The sequence below is a fragment of the Haliaeetus leucocephalus genome, unplaced genomic scaffold (genome assembly GCF_000737465.1).
Source record: "Haliaeetus leucocephalus isolate CR32 unplaced genomic scaffold, Haliaeetus_leucocephalus-4.0 Scaffold1014, whole genome shotgun sequence".
Taxonomy (NCBI): Eukaryota; Metazoa; Chordata; class Aves; order Accipitriformes; family Accipitridae; genus Haliaeetus; species Haliaeetus leucocephalus.
Genome location: NW_010973450.1, coordinates 1,345,424 through 1,365,632, shown reverse-complemented (window position 1 = coordinate 1,365,632; position 20,209 = coordinate 1,345,424). Strand labels below are relative to the sequence as shown.

Sequence of the window (20,209 nt, the reverse complement as noted above, 5' to 3'; positions counted from 1 at the left end):
ATCATTCCACGATAAAGTTCATCAGTCTCTTCCAAGAACACTGACACTTTCTCATGGCCTTTCTTCCAGCTAGCTCTAGAATCTCTTTTCTGTTCACAGACTAGCAAAATGTCCTGAGGATGAAGGGATTCAGAATGGAAGTCTTTGAGCATGCTTCTTTCAGAATGAAAAAAATATCCCACTGATTATTTTGAATAGAAATATTTATACTGTTTTTTTAGCATTTAGTAAGAAACTGTGATCTATTTTTTTTAAATCCCAACACACATTCTTCCTCAAAGGTGGAACTACTGCACACGTCCTACTAACATTTGATACCTGTTGGTCTCATACAGATGGCCAAAACTACAACACATGCTACTTTAGACATTTCAGTCATTTAACAGTAGGGTGGTATTGAACTTGTTCTGTTTCGGCCAAAAAAAGAATAAGTCTGTATACAATTTTGCATGACCTTAATTAACTTTGTGGCTTTTTTTTTTTTTTATAAACGGGTCTTATTTAGATTCTTGTTTTCCTTTCCCTGTAACCATTCCTAACATGAAAACTACATTTCCTTTCAGACAACTCTGAGAAAAATGGGATAATGCCAGACTCTCTCCCACTTTAAGTACATACTTCTTCATAATCTATGTGTACTGTATATTTTGTGCCTTATTCACAGGGCAATATAAAGTTCCTGACCTAACGCTGGTACTTTGGTACTTGGGAACCAGACACCATGTGAAATGACAAAACATGATCAAACTGTGCTACGAATCTTTGCATCAGTGAAAACATCCAATTTTTACATGTGCAAAACTCCATTCCATAAGCCCTCTAAAGCACCCAGCTTGGCCTCCCTGTTGTCGATTGCCCTCCCATCCTTCTCAAAGTTAAGAGAAAGTTTTTCTGTACCTTTTGTATACATCTCAATACTCTATAAAAATAGGTAGTTTTCAAATAAAGTAATTATTTTCAGAATCTTTTCCTCTGAATGACAATCTGCTAGACTGCTATTTCTATTACAAACAGTATATAGCAAATCAATAATAAATCTGCAGAACAGAATGTCTTTTCATAAGAAGCCCAGACAACTAAAAATGCATTTCCAAACAAGTCTGAATCATCTGCTTACTTTATAATGAGACCTTTAATAGAAATCATTAATGATCTATAGTTTCTTTCAGGGTTATTCTAAACTTTGAAAGCAAACCTAAAACTGTAAATTTTTCCAGGCTGGGATACATCTAGAGCAGTCTGTTTCATGTCTTCTGTCCCGCCTCCAGCTTCCACTAAAACAGATAAAATCTTTCACTTTTGTGAAGGGTTGTATGGAAGTTAATGGCACCACAGAGAAATGATGGCCTCTCAGATATTTGCACCCGAAAGAACAAGACACTTCTTGTTGCTCGTTTCTAAAGCAGAACACTCTTCAAAACTGCATCAGGAGAACAAGGACCACCTCTATCCCAGCACAGCTCCACAGCTTCCCCAAAGCAATGCCAAACTCCTCCTCCCATTTAATCCAGTACTGTTTCCACTTCTGCACCATCCAACCATTATTATAATTAATTCACAAATCGCTGCTCCAGGACAAGTGCATTCTGCATTCATACCCCCCAACAATGTCTGCCTGCTACCACCACTATGCCATAGGATGCACCTGTGCCTATCTCCTCCTGCTACTACTGTGCTCTACATACAGATAACATGGTATAAATGCCACATTGCTAGAAGAACTGAGGGTGAGATTAGGGCGAGATACTTTATTGTTTTAAAGAAAAACCAGCGCAGAGAAGTACCAGAGACAGAGCAAGCTTAATTAAATCTCTGCAGTCAAATTATTCAAGGTGTTCTCATCAAGATAAGTATCAAGAAAACCTCCCCTAACTACAACAGTAGAAGCAGCATTTTCTCATAGTAACCTGTGTTACACTTAGATCCGCATGCTCAATTACTCAGCCTGCACAGCAGCAGAACGTTGTTACAGAGAGCCTGGAACTCTGACTCTCGACTGCTTGTAATAGACCTTTCATTAGAAATTTAAGAACCTGCAGTTCTTCAGCACTGAGTTCTGCTCTTTGAGGCCTGTAATGGTCTGAACTATTTGTACGATAGCTATATATTTAAGCAAGCTGCAGAATGCATGTATATCCAGCGCTTTCAACTACAGTATGCTAGCTATTTGCTGTTATGGTTTACTTTAGGCACTCACCCTCTGGAGATAATGATTATTAGATAAATGCACTATGTTAACAGGTAAGCTAGGCAGAAAACCTGTGTCTTGACTTCCAGTTCTGAGAAGGTTTGTTACAGAAGTATTTAAAAAAAACCATCTTAAGCTACAACAGAACCCAGTGGTGACTCAAGATACTTAAGTGATATTTCTAGTTCAAATTAAACAATAAGAAACTTCCATATTGCAATATGTAATCACTAGATTGTGTAGTTTACTTAACAGTTGCATTATGTGGCAAAACTCTGATTTTTTTCTTTACTGTGATATCACTTAAACTGAAAATAAATTTAATGGAAATTCTTTCCACAACCCCCAAGAAATCCAAACTGCTTAAATCTCTGTTCTGCAGCCCTTGCTTGTTTGCCTCAGCAGTAACAACTAGAAGGGATTCAGTAATCCAGCGTTATTATTGCATAGACTGCAGAAAAGATACAGACCGAGTCTTGCCTGAACTTCAGAGTGTAACATACAGAAACTTTCCCTTTTACATATAAATCTGCACTGATGAAGTCTGAATAACTCTAGCTCTATTAGGCCAACTCTCCAGCTTACGAAGTACAAAATCAAATCACAAACTACATCTGCGCAGTATTTCACTCAATGCCACAAATGTGCATCTTCCTCTCCACAGACCTCTTTTAGGTCAGATCTTCAGCCTGCATTACACTTCGATACTCTGCTGACTTCAGGGACATTACACTTTCTGTGTATATTCTGTACTTTCCCTCTGACCAAAAACTCCCTCCACCCAGAAAGTGACAGACCTCTGCACTGTTTATGAATGGTCATATGTCAATTCTCAACTCTTTTGCAAAAATGTGTTCAACACCAAGATCTTCAGTTCCTCCTTATTTTATAAGCATTTTTATGCAAAGCTATCACAGATAGTCCTTTAACACCTTAAGCAATCTGTGACTAGAATTTACTGTACCTTCCATCAACATGGACTCCCTTTGCATTACCTCAACCTCTTTTTTGTTCCTTTGTTCCTTACCAAACACAGGTGGTGAAAGACACCACTACCAACTTTGTACTTCTTCTCCATTCAGCTGTAGGTCTAGAAGAGACACTCGGCTGCTCACAGAATGTCAGAATGGTGCCTTTGTGGAGAACTCCGTTTCAGACCACAGCGGTTTCACATACATGTGATGCTTTGCTTGTCATTTCTCCCTTCTGTTCTACCCTCTAATGGATTCTTAAGTTACTTCTCTCAGTAATGGTATTAAAGTAACACTCCACAAAGCACAGCCACACCATTTTTCACTGGCTAGGGAGCTGGCAATCTCCAAGGCAGAGGCATAGATAATTCTTGGTCTGAAGACCCAAAACAGCAGCACCTAATAATGGATACTTCAATTTACAGAATATCAACATATGCATTCAATTTTCCATTATTCCTACACTGTAACTTCAAGGAAAGAGAGTGACACTAACATGGCACGGGCTTACAGCCACTGAGTCCCCTCATGACAAGATTACATGAGAGAAACTGCACTAGGTTTGCAGAGGCTTTATTTTATTCCAATAAATATTTATTCCAGTATCTAGGGGATATTACATAAGCTGAAGCTGCACGTTCTCCTGCTCTGCCACTCATCAGAAAAGCTTGTCAAAGTTACCTTGCCTTGCTTTGAAAGTATCCACTTAATACAAACAGTGCACATCAGAGCAGTTGGCAGGTGTCACAAAGAGTGCTTCAGCGTTACTGAGCAGGGCACCAACATGGTCCACGACAAATAAGGGATCCTTTCTGCAGTAGTGCTCCTTTGGTCACTGCTGACCACACATCACAAAGACTGCCTGCTTGGGAACTTGTTTCATTTCATTTTGATTTAAACTTGCCAGACAGAAGCTGGGCATTTCATACTATCTTGACAGGAGCGGGGGCAGAACAGCCTGTTGAGATCATCAGGTGAAAAACTACAGAAATGGTAACTATTTACTTACTGAGTCTCTGCTCCCAGGAGCATCTCCACCTTCTCTCCTGCGTGGTTACTGAGGACCGCTAGTCTGAAGAGGTGAGCTGGAGAACTCTGCCGCGAGTAGAGCATAGTCGAAGCATTCTTTACAGGAGAAGAAGTCAGGTCCTCGCCGTCACATTGTTGTACCACCAGCTGGTCCCTTAAAGAATAATCTGTGACATTGTAACTCTCTTCACTGCAGAACAAAGAAGGGAAGGAAAAAACCCACAAGTTTATAGTTTTCCATTAAGTATGTCTGGAAGCAAACTCAGTCACAGAATCCACTTTTAACTGCACAGTATGGCATGACTCTTCTGATACCTCAGATCTTCATCTTTTCTGTTTGTTTGTTTTTTAAACTACCAATTTTCCAAGATACAAAGTAGATCAGTTTTTAAACCCTGTGGAATTTTGTTTAGCAGCGCAGTTAAATGACCTTGGTGCTCCTGAAGTGGTGTAAGCTCAACTTAACTCCACTAAATTTGAAAACAGGCACAGCAATTAGAGAATTGCACTTTTTTTTCCTGTAGATTCAAATGAACAACAGACCTTAATTTTAGAATGTTATAGGAAAAGAAAGTAAAATTTCCCTTTTCCTGTACGTGTAGAACTATGGGTACGTATACTGCTTCCACATAAACACTACTGATCTTCATTTTAAATACAGGATCAGCTTGTACTCCTTGTCAATCTGCATCTAGATCTAGTCCAAAATCTATTTTAAAATATTCTGAAACATAACCTTAGTCAACTGTGAATTTTTAGAACAGGCAAAGGCTTGTCACACACTACTGGTCTTGCAAAATGTACTGTGCAATTTGCCTTCTAGAACAGACTTTGTAAATAAATATACCAACTCTTAAGTGATACAAATAAAGATTACTACATATGCTTAATAACTTCCCAAAAAACGACTAGAAAGAATTCTAAGAAATGATGCAAGTTAGAAGCTTTCCTTTCCTTATGGCTGAAATGTAGGTGGAGAGGTGGACAAAACATCAGACATCACAAATCAGAACATAAAAAGTGTTACTGATTTTAACAACAGAAGGACTTAAATGAGAATAATGCACTCTTCCCTGAACAGCAGCCTTTTATTTCTAAATGTGAGAATCACTTCAGCTAATCAAGATCTTCTTGACAGATGAAGACATGGCAAAGACAGGAAGCAGCATGTCTGGACAAGGCACACTGTCACATACACCAGTGATAGATGGTAGCAGGGAACAGTTACTTCAACCCCCCTGTCCTTCAATCCATTACCATATATTTACAACATCTGCTTCAGCTGCAGAATATCCAGTCATCTTAAGCAGCATTCTTCAGCACTCTTACATGAGTTCCACCAGTTATCCTATCTATTGGTTTTGCTACTTATTCATATCAAGGTAATACTGGAAACTGGTTTTTTTTTCAAGTGGAAAATAACTGTGCATTCCAAATTTTTAAAGTCGTGAAACATAGTTGATGTAATATATCAATATTGTATCAATAACATATCTCAACAGATGTTAAGTCATCATCTCTCCATTTTCTTGTAATATTTGAGCAACCATAAAGGAATAATACGCTCCATTTGCACCTGCCAGAAAGGGGTATGTCACCATCAGCATTTCAGAGGCTTCAGTTCCAGGTGTTTGGGATTTGATTCGCATCAGATCAGTGCTTAGGTTTCTGTATATCTCCAGCAGCAAAATTAATCTTCTCAAGTATTTTTTCAATTTCAACTATTTTAATGAATCACATTAAGTAATCTGAGGCTCTAGCATAGCTTTTCATCACTCAAGACTTGAGGTCTAAACAGATTTTACTTTAAGGTGGAGTATGTATAGTTACACCTTAAAATCTGATGTATTTGATTTACTGCAAAATTTGACAAACACAGCAATGTATGGGCTAGGAGGGAGAACTGGCTTTATGCCTACATAAGCAGGTTTTTTTTCTATCTTTTCTTGTTGCACCAGTGTAGGGCAATAAATCTGAAGAAATTTACAAGCTTACATGAAATTATGAGGTAATTAAGTTTCAGTGTTCTGGGTTCATGATATATCCTGCTAAACTTGCAAACACACGTAAGTCAATTCTGGGAAATACGATCGCAAGCTTCAGTGGAAACAAAAGCCTTTTCAGCTGGCTTCTCTTTTCTTGTGATCAGTTGCTATTTCTTAAGTGATGCAGATTTTTTTCCTTTTTAAATGCCTCTTGCAAGCATTTTTTCTTCTCATCTTTTATTGAGGAGTTTGAGGGCTTTACAAAGGAAGCAGAACCAACGACAGACAAGCTTCGTAAGATTTATCATATTGGAGGACTGAAATCACTGTAGCTCACAAGAACAACATTTTTCTTCCCTGTCTCTCTTTCTCCAAGTCTCAAAATGGTACCAACAATTCCCCACAATCCACTGGTGTTTTCCACTCTGAGGGCTGGAATCACAACTCCCCATTAAGGGACCACTGACAAAGGCACAAACATACCCAAAACTTCCAAAAGAACTTAAAATAGCTTTAAAAACTCTCCACACAGTTTTGATTAACCTAGCTTTTGATCAGACTGTTGTTTCCATGTTCCTCAGAGTAAAAAAATTAAAAAGTAAATCACATAGGAAACAAGATAGAGACAGAAAACTCTTAGAGCTCTGCAAAAATGAAGCCAGATTAATTATGCTATTACACATGACTTCTTGGGTCCCAAAGTAGAAAGAATACAGATTATAAATAGGTTTTGGTCTAATTAAAGGAATTTAACATAAGCACACCAAGAAGCTGGGAGAATCTTCAATATTTCAGCATGTGGAAAGCTGAATTCTAATTTCCACACATATAACCCAGGGATGCTAAAAGGAATCTTAATTTAAGAGAGGCTATGAGAGGGGAGGGAGTAGAGACTGTGGATTTAGGTTTCACATTCCCCTAAATCTACCCCTATATTCAGTTAATTCATTTATCTACAAAAAGATGCTACTTATCACTTGAGGACAGTTGTTTCAAGTCCCATCTGTAGTAGCTGTGGGTCCCTACTGAAGAAGAAACATTTTATATCTAATATTTATCAGTCCCTTTCTCCCTCTCTTTCTTTTTTCTGAAACTATACACTCTACAACAGGCAAAGGTTGGTTGGTTGGTTTGGTGTGGGGTTTGGGGGGTGGGTGGGTGGGTTGTTTTGTTGTTTTGTTTTTTAAAAAAGTCAGTTCAGTGTTTTAGTCTAGGCAATCCCTGCTTAGCCAAGGATGGAACTAGCAAAACCAGCTAGGGATGCTGCTGTAGTTACTTGGGAATCTTGCATCTGAAAAAGAAATGTAGTAACGAATAATAAACGCATTCTTTACTAATTAATCAACAGAGATAAACCTCTACAAGTCCTTCTATTTCTTATCTCCATTCAACAAAATAGTCTGATTTGAAACTATTAGGCAGTCCTCATCTTTTTACCCACTGTGCCCTCTGTGAGGCCCACAAACTCTCCTCCTTCCAAACAGATAATGAAATATGCTGACAAAGCTGACAGTGCTGGAGTGAGCAGATGTACATAAACAGAAACTTAATCTACTCAGTCAGGAGTAACAGGAAGGACATTTAACACATTCTTTAAAATTACTGTAATCAGGTAATACAAACATGCCAACATTCTTTTTCAGTTTAAAACTGCACTTTTTTTGCTAAACTTTTATTTAGATTCAGAACATGAAACAACAGGACTATTTTATATCCCTTCGCAGGGAATACATGCAAGTTTTAGAGGCACTTGTATGAAGACCAAATATCTACTGATGCAGTATCATCTGTTCTAGGCCACCTATACTTTAACAGAAAGCATGTGGTCAGTCTCCTTACCTCCTCCTCTCTTTCCAGCTGTGCTACTCTGAAATCCTTGGTGTTCCATAGAAGTTACTTTGCATTTGCGCTTGCCTTTAGTTACAGAATCACCCCTGGCACCCTGAGAAAAAACATGGTTCTGCAAGCAGCTCTGAACTGGTAACATTCCCAAGTAGCAGTGAACCTTTGGGTGATTTCCAGTGCATGAAGTCCAGCGGCATTCCGCTGTCAAGGTATCTCAGGACCTGACAAGCCACAGAGCCATTAAGACAGACAGGATTCTAGTGGTACCCTTAGGGGATTATGGAAAACAGAATATTCAATAAATCTACACTCATTCAAAAATACAAGCCTCTCTGGAGTTCACCTGAAATCTTCTAAAAGCACTGAGGATGTAACTGGTGGATTTTCTGAAGAGCCGCATAAGGCAGCTATTTAGTTGTATATAACAAAACTTTATTAATTCTGGAGTTCTCCCGAACTCCACAGAACACAGAGCTAGCTCATAGGCAGCATTAATAACTAAAATATGTAACCAGATCTTCATGGTCCCAGGAGGGCGTGAGGAATAAAAGGAGGCATTTGACTTTTGGTCAAAGCTAGCTGTATCCTATTCTTAGCAGAATATTGTTGCAGTGTATGCTTCCAAGCCTGCAAAAGGTATTGGAGAAAACATCTCCTTAGCTTGGCCTTCTCTCCTGCAGCAGTTATAAAGTGTCCACTATAGAAACTCTACCACACCTGGCAACAAATACATTATCTAAACCCAACAGTTACACTCCTCAGCTGTGCAGGAGAGCTATGGATGACACACTCATACCTGTGGTTTTAGAGGGAGGGAGAAAACTGGAAACTCATTATGAAGGAAATGCATACAAACATAAAAGTAGCATGTATATTTCAACTAAGTATTCTATATTTTAATAAAGCACCAATTTCATTATTCTTCATGGAACTTGGAATAGTTTCTTCACTAGCCCAAGAGAAAGCAAATCTCCCAAGCACAACACAAGTAACAATTGTCCTGTAGTGCATGTGAATTGTGAGGCAGCCTGAAATAACAACTCTAAGATATGAATTATGTTGCCTGTTACTCTGTCTGTCAGAATGCTACCTTCAAAATCCAATGTCAGCATAAGCTGTTGGTTTACTGGTCCCTGCAGTGGATGTCATGGCCAAAATGGTGACAATTCACAGTACAGCAAGGAGGTAAATAAAAAAAGAACAGAAGCCAGAAAAGGAACAAAAAGAGAATGGAGTTAAGAGAATGAAACTAAAGGGTAAAACACTACCACAAAGCTGAATGAACAATACATGAAATATTCAGGTTACTTGAAGTCAGTCTACACTTAGATCTTTGCAGAGTATTCACAGTGTTTAACTTTACAAGTTTCTAAGTTAACTTCCCAGAGCTACCTAAACAGAGAAAGAAAGATGCTCTTCTAGAGGGCAAGCTGAGTCAGGCTGCTACTTAGAACTGCTCTCTAAGGGGACCTGCCTTCTCCACTGACTGCACAGGTAACCCTGGAAGAGTACACTGAGCAGTCCTGACATCACCCAGCTCTTCGCTTCATGCCATAATCCAACTGACATCCGTGTTCACATGAACAAGAATTAACTGATATCTTCTTGTGCACCAACCATATAAAAGTTGGCCTTTCCACCAAGATTTGGACATCCTGACGCGTGCTAGCACTGACTACTCTCTTCAAGGTAATGCATTAAAACTTTACATATTAAGAGTCTTTTTTTTTTTTTAATTACATTTAAAAATATCAGATTGTGTCTACGCAGCAGAAGGAGCTACAAGAAAGGACTACTGAACAGGAAAAAAGTTCCCAATAAACTAAAAGCTGAGCAGTGCAGAAATGCAGATTTTTATTATTCTCCAAAATCTGGTGCAGAATGACATACATCTCAAGTTCATGTGTCCCTTTTTGGCCTAATCCCAACAACCAGTCTTGAGTATTATTCAGTAGCCGTTTGCCTTACTTTTTCAAAGGGGAAGCGTGATGAAGCAACTGACTATGCTGCTGCTTTACAGCACACAAATCAGAGCCTAAATGATTACCAAGGTATCTGTAACACACACACATATCTGTAACAAAGACCATCCGGCAGCTGACATGGAAAGCATAAGCCTCTGAAATATTTCATAGTGGCATGAGATACCCCACACAGCATCCATTAAAAAGGAAGAGATTTTGGTAGCTAAATTCCATTTAACCTACTTAATGAGCAACAGAAGACAGTTAAACCTTGCAATTTAATACCAGGAGGTGAAATTGCAGCTGAGGAAGATTATGATGAATAAACTATCATTAAAATTGAAACATAAGAACTCTGGAGCATGCCTAACTATACACCAACACAAGACCTCCCTTATCTTTTTTTGTGGTGAAAATTTAACAGTTCTCATTATGAAAAGGTTTCTGGAAAGCTTACTCACTCAAGTATACTTCAAGTAAACTCAAGTTTACTTCACAGTCACCAACATGACTCCTCCAGCAGGTACCATCAAGCCCAGCCTTTAAGAAGTCAGGACTGAGCCATTGCTGGCTGTGTGCGTGAGGTTCTACATATATGGCAAACTGCTCAGATGGGATAGCTGAAGATTAACTTCTGGGTAAAGATTAAACAGCATAATTGGAGCACTAAGTAATTGGTATTTTTAGCACAGTAGTGAGGAGTGATTTTTTTTTTGTGCAAGGTTAAGAATCTTCTGAAATGCAACTGCTCAAGTAAAAATACAAACATTTAAACTCAACTAGCAACAAATATTTCTGTCCACTGCTGTGGCATCCATGGTAACACTGCGGGCCGGAGAACAGATCACCAAAAGCTCAAATATTATTAATAAGCTTATTCACTCAGGCAAAGTACATGCTTCATACTCAGAATCTCTGGGAGGCTCACAGAAATTAGTCCTTTTCAGTTACATCCATTTGTTTAGGGGGTCTTCAGAGAGTGACTGTGTGAATCTGACCATTAACATGAAGTGTTCTTTAATTTTGGCTTCTGGGCCGATTTAGGACATTTCAATTCCAACAGCTGGAAGCTGTTAGAAATCAAAACCCCAAAGTTTGGATAAGATATGTTGTTATAAAAATCTGTTTTATAATCTGGACAACAAGCCATCACATAGGAAACCAATAAACAATGTAACAACACAGTTAATATATTCCTCACTGTTTTCCCAACTCAAACATTTACTTAGCTACCAACACAATAATATGTGTTAATGGTAGTCCCATGAGAAAAGAAATGCACTGTTTAAAAAAGTGTGATACAACTCTGTGATGTGCTGCCAGTGATTTAACAAGGGACTTTCACAGAAACATTTCAGCATAAGCTTTGATAAACACTGAATCTCAGAAAGATGTTCAAATCAGTAAGATAGCTGGCGAGAAATCTATTCATTTTTTTCCCCCATCTTTGCAAAAAATCCCCTTCACTTAAGTGCTTTTTCTCCCCTCCACTTTCATGTAGCTTTCTCTTTGCTTAAATATTGGCATTTTCCTCTCAGGTTTTATATCCTACCTCATTCCTCAAAATTTATTTAAATTATGGATTTCAAGTTTCACAGAAAGGTGTCTTTTAAAAATAGCTGGTATTAGGCTTAACTGGCCAACCCAGATGCAAAATAATTGTTCTTCAAAACAGTTTTCAGCCTCAGGAATAAGGTTTATCTATCAAGTATCATCTAATAGCAACATCAGAAGATATAAGTTCAATTCAATTCAATTCTTCTAAACCTCCCCTCAAATCTAGTGATAAATTAAATTTAAATGGAGACTGTTAGAAGTTGTATCCCATACATCATTCTCAAAACTAGCCCAACTGTGGAAGGAGTGGAGGGGAATGAAAATTACTACTTCTTTATCCTTCCAAAACTTCTCCCTTTGCTAAGGCATCAAGGATGAACTTTGCAATTTATTTGACAATTTGGAATTTCAATTGCATTTGCCAAAAATAAATCCTGTTTAACAAGTAGTTACTTGTCATTTCTAAACGCAGTCTGATAAGAGCAATATTAGAAACTCAAATTTATCTTCTTAATTCATTTACCCTCTTCAACACAGCATATTAAAACATATAAATAGCTTTAAAAATGTTTAGTGGACTTGAAACTTGTTTAGTCCGTATCTCCTCCTGTTTCATGCTGCAAATGTACGATGTCCAGTTACTTCTCTTTGAATCTCCTTCATTCTTTCAAACAAGCGACTAGAAAATATGTAAAAATGCTGCGGATGCAATCAAGTTTGCCGTTCCAAAGCCAGAAAGCTTCAGTTTTCATTTTGCCCAGGATGAGGCACACACAACAGTCACGATAATTTTAAAAGACAAGGATAACTCAGCTGTTCTCTCTGTGATTCAAGGAGTTGAACACAAAGGCAATTTTATACTGATGAAGCTCTTACCTCTTCTTCTTGGTGATAATGAGGACATCATTAAAGAGGAAGAAGTACACCTGCTGTTTAGAAGTTCTTTTAGAAAAAAGTCCAGTGTCTTCTACATATGCTGTTAATTCGCCCCTTTTCACTAACCATCGTGAAGAGGAAACCAATGGAAATGGCTACAAAGCAAGAAAAGAACGTTTTAATCCTTCAAAAGTAGAGGTTTTTAAAAATCAGGTAACAGACTACTATATATATTTGGGAAAAATGCTTGAATAAACTCAAAACTCAGAGATCATAAGTACAAGCACAAAGCAGAGGTTATCAAGGTTTAGGGTATCTTCATAATTCATGTAATACACAATTAATAGCCTGCAAATACTTGAAAAATCACTCATGCACATGACACAATTGTTCATCTAAGATAAAAATGAACAGACTTGATTGGTCATACTTGGGATGGAACAGACTACATGAGGTCTCCTAAGGAGATTAAAAAGACTTTCTTCCAGGAATATGTAAGTTTTTGTGGAATAAGCAGTCATTCTTTAAGGGCATACAAACACTGGATTTTCCTCTAGGTACCTCACAGCTTTTCTACCTAAACAGTCAGAAAGAAGAGCTTCAGCTTCTTATCTCCAACATGAGGACTACTGCAAACTCCATTTCATCACATCCCTCAGGGCAGCTAAAATGATGCTGTGCCTTCTTTCTAATGGTACATTCTGTACCACACGCAGAATAAAAAATATAAAATCCTTTAACAGAGAAATACACTGTACAACCAACTTTGAAGTACTCTGTATGTTAAAACAGACATAAACAGATACGGAGACAGCATACAAGATTAGATTGGTCCTAATACAGTACTGAACATTATTATTGAGATGTTCAGAGTATGCAGACTTTTTTTCCCCTTAAAAAGTAAGGTAAGTGAGGAATGCCAGAAGGCTTAGCAATCAAATGTGGTAACATCCATCTTCTACTCTCTAAATAAACTGAAGTTACAACACCGCTCTGAAAGAATGCGTAAAGCAGTATGTGATGTGTAGGGTTTGAACAAGCTGTCCATTTTAATGCCAAAACAGTTAACAGTTTGCTCATGACATCATAAATTCACCAGTGGTTTGAAAGACACGTCTGAAAGTTTTTAGAGGATGTCTCTTTAGATACCTGCTTATGAAAGGCCATATTAACAAATAACTGTCTTTCCTCAGAATGAGCTTCAGGAAGTTTTCCACATACTTGCTATTCTCATTAGGAGCTCTTGAAATATCATACAGTTATCTGTCCACTGTCATAGCTTTATTTAAGATAATTAAGGATACTATAACTCCTCTTACTCTCTACCTACCTACTTGATGTAGTTGAACTCTAGACTCTGTGGAGCAGGATCTCCATTTCTCTATACGGTGAGGACCGACACCTGCAATGGCTGAAGCAAGCCAGAGAGAATCATAGCTGCCTAATGTGAAGACCAGGCTTTATTAATCCAAATTATTCCCAACTGCGGGAGAAACAGACACCACAGAAGACCTTTTGTTTCTCTGGGCCACAACCATGAAGGGAGATGCAAGACTGCATGTCCTGGTCACACAGAGAACAGATCATCTCTGAAGCTGTACCACGACATACGACGCCAGAAAGACAAAGGTCCCTTGCGGCGCTGCAGCTGTCCCACTGACCAGGGTTCCTCAGTCAGTGATGTCACTGACTGTTGCTAGCACCGAACCCAGCAGAGCTGGTATGCGGGAACATTTTTTCCAATGGCACACAGCGGACAGATTATTTCTGCTGGACTGTGCTGTCACTAGGCAATATGATAAGCAAAGATACTGACCTCCTCTGCAGGTTTCACCCCTCATTGCTGGAATGACCTGTTTGGGTTCTAACTTGAATACTGAAGACGCTGGTACTTCTGTCTCTATGTACAAACTTTGGCTATCGCCCCCATGCTGGATAGGGCATCTGAAGATGCCTGGTACCTTCCCCCTGCTGGTACCGAAAAGGACTGGGCTCAGGGGGGGGTCACTTCAGCAAGGGAAGCCTGAGCTGCACAACCTGTACCTTACAGGTTCTCCAGCAGGAGGTACGTGCTGCCGCTGGAAAAGAGGAGGCATCCACTTTGCCCATGCTTACTAACATTTGTACCTAAGACCTGCTGCAGTAAATGGGTGCTTACTGCTAAATTTTATGGAGCTTATGTATTTTTACTCATCCCAAGCAAAATAACAGAATTTTTGTTTCTACTTTCAATGTAACTGGCTTTCTACTTATCAAACTTCCTCCTTTCTTTGCTGCTGTTCAAATTCATTATCCGTCTTGCATGATTAGACTAATGAAGACAACAGCTTTTTCCCCCCTCATTTAAAGCACCTTTCACATGCTTGTAAAAAAATATTTCTACATTCAGCTTGTCAAGCGGTCGTCTTCATTCTGCATGGGTTGTCTTTTATACCTTTTAATCACTTCAGCTGCCCTTTACTGAGCTAACTTCAACTTGTCAATACTTGCCCCATAGCAGTATGCCAAAACCAAAATGCAGTGCTTTGACTGTGATCTTGCTGTTGGAACCACAAATTAACAACTCCCTGATTTCATGTGCAGCCACCCCCTTGTTTTTGAATTCTAAGGTACAATTTTACAGTGACTCTGAAATGGCACACAACAAAAACAATTTTTCCAAAAATGCTTTTTCTGCCACCACGCAGCACTGCAGAACTCTCTTCCTCGTGCTTTCCCTTAGGAGGTAGCGTACTGATGGCAGATGAAGGTTGCTCAAAATTGCAAAGCATAGCAGCCCTCCGGAACTACTACAAATTGTTACAAATTAAAGAAGTCTTACACTTTCTACCTTGCCCTAGACTGATTTGTGTCCCAACATACCCAGAACAGACAGTAATGGATGTCCACCCTCACCTGGTACTTGAACAGACATCCACTGGAACATGGCCTTTGCTATACTGTAGCCCTACATCAGGTACCTTTCAAAACCTGTATTCTTTCAAAGTGACTACTGATAAATACCAACACATTTCATTTATCTGCTTTGATTCCTAGTATTTTTGCATTCATGCTACCAAGACAGTATTAGTGAATTGAATCTCGACAAAATTCCCTTTGGACATTTCTTCCCAATTTATCTAAGCTTACATACTCTGTTTTGATGTATATGACTTTTTTGCAGGCTTCTAGTTTTGTATTACCCATCAGTTTATTAAATGCATTTGCTATCATATACTCCCATTTGGAAATGCAGAATTTTGTTTCAAATCCATATTTCATAAATAGATTTTTATCCAAGTGTTAGTGAGTCAGAGTAAATCAATCTGGTTATAGATCACTGCAGCTTCAAGTTCGTTGATTGATATTGTCACTCATCTCAGATCAGTGGCTAACTTAAGACTTCTATCAATCCAAGTTTATTACTTTCTCCTAGGACTGTATCATGTAATTTTTCTTATGGGTGGTCATTTTGTTACAGACACCTCACAGGTTATGACAGGCCCATTTAGCTCAGTACGCAGACATGACACTCCCAGCGGAACTCCCAAGCTCCACCGCTGAAATCAAAGTTTTATATCAACATTCAGCTTAAAAATATTTGGCGTACTTTCAGTCAAAACTCTGCTGGTTCAGTACCTTCAAGTAACATGAAAACGAATTTTCTGAACAAATGGCTTTTACATTTCCTGCACTGCAGTAACAGCTCCATGTGATGATACAGGACCGTGAAACATCGGCCCATACCCTAACTGTGTGACACCATCGCGCTTTTTGTGACTTTACAAAATGGAAAGACTTTGAGCTAGATGGTCCTTGAACACAGAAGTCACAAACAAGTTTGTTCCATGAACACAAAAGCATGTTTGCAGAAAAAAAAACCCAACATGATTTTTTTCTGGTGCTAAAGATGAAAATTTAAGAATAAAAACTTCTGAATCTTAATTAAAAATCGAATGCTACAGATTAGCCACGTACAAGTGACATACTATCTGAGTAGCTTCTCTTGTACTCCCATGCAATACTCTACAGTTACATTTAATAAAATAAACAAAAATCGCAAAACACTCCATGAGGTTGAGCAAGAACAGAAATAGTCTACCTAATTTATAATGGTTATAAACCAGAATTATAGCACCATGATGATTGTTTTACAGACAAAAAGTACTTTAAAAATTTATATTTGAGGATGAACTAAGAATTCCTCTAATCTGTACTCCGAGTGAGTTCATCACATTTTCCTAATTGACTATGTTCCAGAGGCAGCTTGTTTTTATTTTAATATTAATTTTTCCTTAATTGCCAAAGAGAGTACATCATGTATACCATCTCCTTTCTACATAAAACAAGCTGTTGGAACTTAAAAATGTATTGAAATGTGGCCAAGCAGCCTTTTATATGCCAGCTGGCAAGTTCTCAAACCACAGATAGGTCTAAACCACTAAATGGTTGTATTTAAGATGCACAAAGGAAAAAAACCCCTCGCATTAAAAAAATACAGAAAAACAAAATACATGAAAGTTGCTATTACTTCCATGAAACTAGCGAGAGCTGCTAGTTACAGCATGTGCAGAGAATTATACAGGGCCTTTCGCTTCTGCAAAGTCGGGATCGATAGCGTGCATCCTCTTTCCGCGGGGAGAGCAAGAGACTACAAACCATTTAAGCACTTAAACACTGTTAGGTACTTCTGTAGATCTGAAAACTATGAATAAAACCACAAAGCGGATTGCCCAAGGACTTCAGACTACCCAAAACTCTATTTTAGACTCTCCAAAGACTTGATACTATAATCACCATGGTTAGCAAATGTAGTGATGCCACTTGTTAAGAAGTGTTTTATTTATTGTTGTTGTCGTCGTCATTTTAAGTAAATATTATTATTTTAGTCAAAGTTTGAAAATAAAAATACTTCAGACAAGTTGAAAAACTAGTTTTTGGAGACAGCATTTCCTCAAAGACTAACCAAGACCCTTTAAAAAACTGTGTTTTTAAAAACATGAACCTCTTCTTACTACATGTATGATAATAAACTCTTCTCACAAAAGAATACTCATTAGATAACAGTTTGAGACATTATTTACAGAAATGGTATTTTAACAAACACTGACTAGAAAAAAGTAAATGTATTTGAAGTATCCTGGAAGTACGCTAAAACCCCTACTAACTATGACTATGTCTGCTATTTTTTCCTACTGAAAAGTCTGATTGTAGAGGATTTTTTTTTAGTAAAAGCCTAAATTTTTTTAATAAAAGCCTATTTTCAGTACTAGAAAGAAAAAACTTTGGCATATCTCAGTATCCTAAGACTCTTTAAAATTATTTGAGTTTTAACAGCACCTGCACTTAGCAAGACAAAAGCTTGGGATTATTGAAGTGAACTGTATTAATAAAGGTGTAGTTTAGCTTAAGTAATTCCACCTACACTTAAGTCTGCTGTTGCACAGCTTGCTGTTCCAGGCAGGTATCGCGCGATTTTGGTTGCGCAGCTGATGCTGCCAGATGTGCTATCGTAGGCAAAGCAGGGTGACTCCTGCCTGCAGGTGTGACCGAGAGCCGCCGCACCCAGCTGTTGGGAAAGCCAGCTGGGCTGACGTATTTCACACCGCTGCCTCCTCGAATTCCACAGTGTGCAGCACTCTAACCTTCCCCTGCTCTCAATTGTCTCCCGCAAAAAGGATGACTCCTCAAACTGACAGTTTTTACAGCAGACTATCAGAATCTTGTAGAAATGGATCATAATTCTAAGAAACACATCCTAAGGTGACCAGAAACAGGCCTGTTTTTTTGTTTCATGCCACTGTAAATCCAGAGAGTCAAATACTATTAGGAACCTTCCCTGGCCTCTAAGTATTCACTTGGGCATACTTTTCCTATCACGTACATGAGAACATCTCATCACCAAGCAGCAGCAGTCGGCCTCTCTCCTAATGGCAAAATCTTCACAGCAACTTAACTTTGTCTTTAAGGCAAAGAATACTTAATTCAATATATATTAGAAAAACATTTTGCTGTAACATAACCCTTCTACTTAAAGTACTTGACCAATTTGTTTTTTATCCAGCCATAAGAGATCATTTCTTTGCAAGAATTACTGCGTGATGTGAAGATGCTACTGAAGTTCCACTGTTTACTTTATCAATTACAAATCCTAATTCACTCTTTAAAGAAAGACACGGTTGGTTCTTCAACCGCAGTTAGAAATCTAAGCAGAACTTCAAAACTACCTACAGCTCACAGAAAAGTCAATTCACGTGTGATGAAATTTATCAGACCTTGTTCACACACTGCCAGACAACATGCCAAAATGAGAAACAGAACTGCTTTGCAATGCAACACCTCCCCCAAAAACATTTCTTTAATCCATCCAGCAAGTTCCCACTCTACAAGAGACTTCAACAGATCAGTTAATTAACCAAGTGTACTGTTCAGTGACACGGCCTCCATTTGCAGCTGAGAACTGCAACAATTCTTGTACAAATTAGAAATGATGCTGTCCATTCTTCCGCTTTTGTTTTACATGAAGAAGAGAGAAAAAAAAAAACAATTCAAGGCCTGGCAAGCCTTGAGGAAATGGATGACAAGAAGGAGGGACACAGAGGCAACATGCGATTCTGCGTGTGAACGGTGACAAGACCATCACACACATTGTTATGAGTTACTTAAAACAGCATAAAACTGTGCCATGACTGATATTAGTAGGTACTGTCACTCCAACAGGGACAGGGTTTCATCCACAAAGGTAAATCCAGAGTCTGGACGCACCTCATTCTGCAGTAATTAATGCTAATTTATTCTTTTAAAAAAATATATAACCCAATACTCTTTCCCTGAAAAGCCTCAATTTGAAGCTTAATCTGCTTGGTTAGATGCGACAGCCCTTAGTTACTCTTTGAGTTCCCAGGGCTTCAGCAACGCCAGAACATGAACTTGTCCCCCCTGACTGAAAAGTCCTGTCAATATCACAGCATACACCAATTTACTTTGTTTATGCTGGCAACGAACCTATCAAAACTTAAGATGTAGTCAAAGCTATTCATATGCTACATGATTTGTGGTCAGAAACATCATCATCATACCTTGATTTTAAATTCCAGTTGGGAGTTAATTGTGTACATCATTTCTGTCCTTTCCATTTTCCGAGCACCTTCGTTGCATAAACGCACCAGCTAGAAACGAGACATTTATTTAACAGGTTTAATGTACTCAAGACTGGCAATACAGACTTTTGTTCCTTTATAAAATGCTCTTCTGGGGAAGCGTAAAACTCCAAAAGGAACTGACATTTTCACACTGGGTCACAGACATAACGCTTTCAAGACCAGACTGAATGCGGCCCTGAGTGACCAGGTTGGACTTGGTAGCTGATTCTGCCTTGAGGCTGGACTGGATGACCTCCTGAGATCCCCCTCAACCTGAATTATCCTATGATATTGTGATAATTATTTACTCTCAGGGGAGTCCAGATGGTACAAAGGTTCAGCCCAAAGCTCTGGGAAGAGTTCTAGCTCTCTGATCCAAGTTAATGACTAATTCCAAAATAAACAACCTTCCAGACCAACCCATCAGTGCGGCATGCTGCCATGTCTACCACGCACACCCAACTCATTCCAAAGCAAACGTTACAGTACCATCTTGTTAAACGAAGGCAAACAGTATCCCAGAAAAAGTTTTACTGCAGCTGACCTTCAAAATGCAGTTTTAATGCAGGCTATAGTTTTCCTGAAGTCTGCACGTGGGGGTGGGGAGCATGTAGAAACAGAGGAGCGAAGACAGAAAGACATGAAAATGCATTCCCCTTAGCCCTGCAACATC

The 20,209-nt window shown here is 38.6% G+C and overlaps 1 protein-coding gene across 1 annotated transcript in view; it reads right to left on the bottom strand.

Moving 5' to 3' along the window:
- Nucleotides 1-20,209, bottom strand: part of ARHGEF26 (Rho guanine nucleotide exchange factor (GEF) 26) — a 55,012-nt gene that overhangs the window by 3,007 nt on the left and 31,796 nt on the right. Inside the window, exons 8-10 of the mRNA XM_010584997.1 lie at nucleotides 19,474-19,563; nucleotides 12,416-12,570; nucleotides 4,169-4,378 (exon numbers count right to left, since the gene is read on the bottom strand). Of these exons, the coding sequence (XP_010583299.1) occupies nucleotides 4,169-4,378; nucleotides 12,416-12,570; nucleotides 19,474-19,563 (455 nt within the window). The remainder of the gene's footprint in view (nucleotides 1-4,168; nucleotides 4,379-12,415; nucleotides 12,571-19,473; nucleotides 19,564-20,209) is intronic.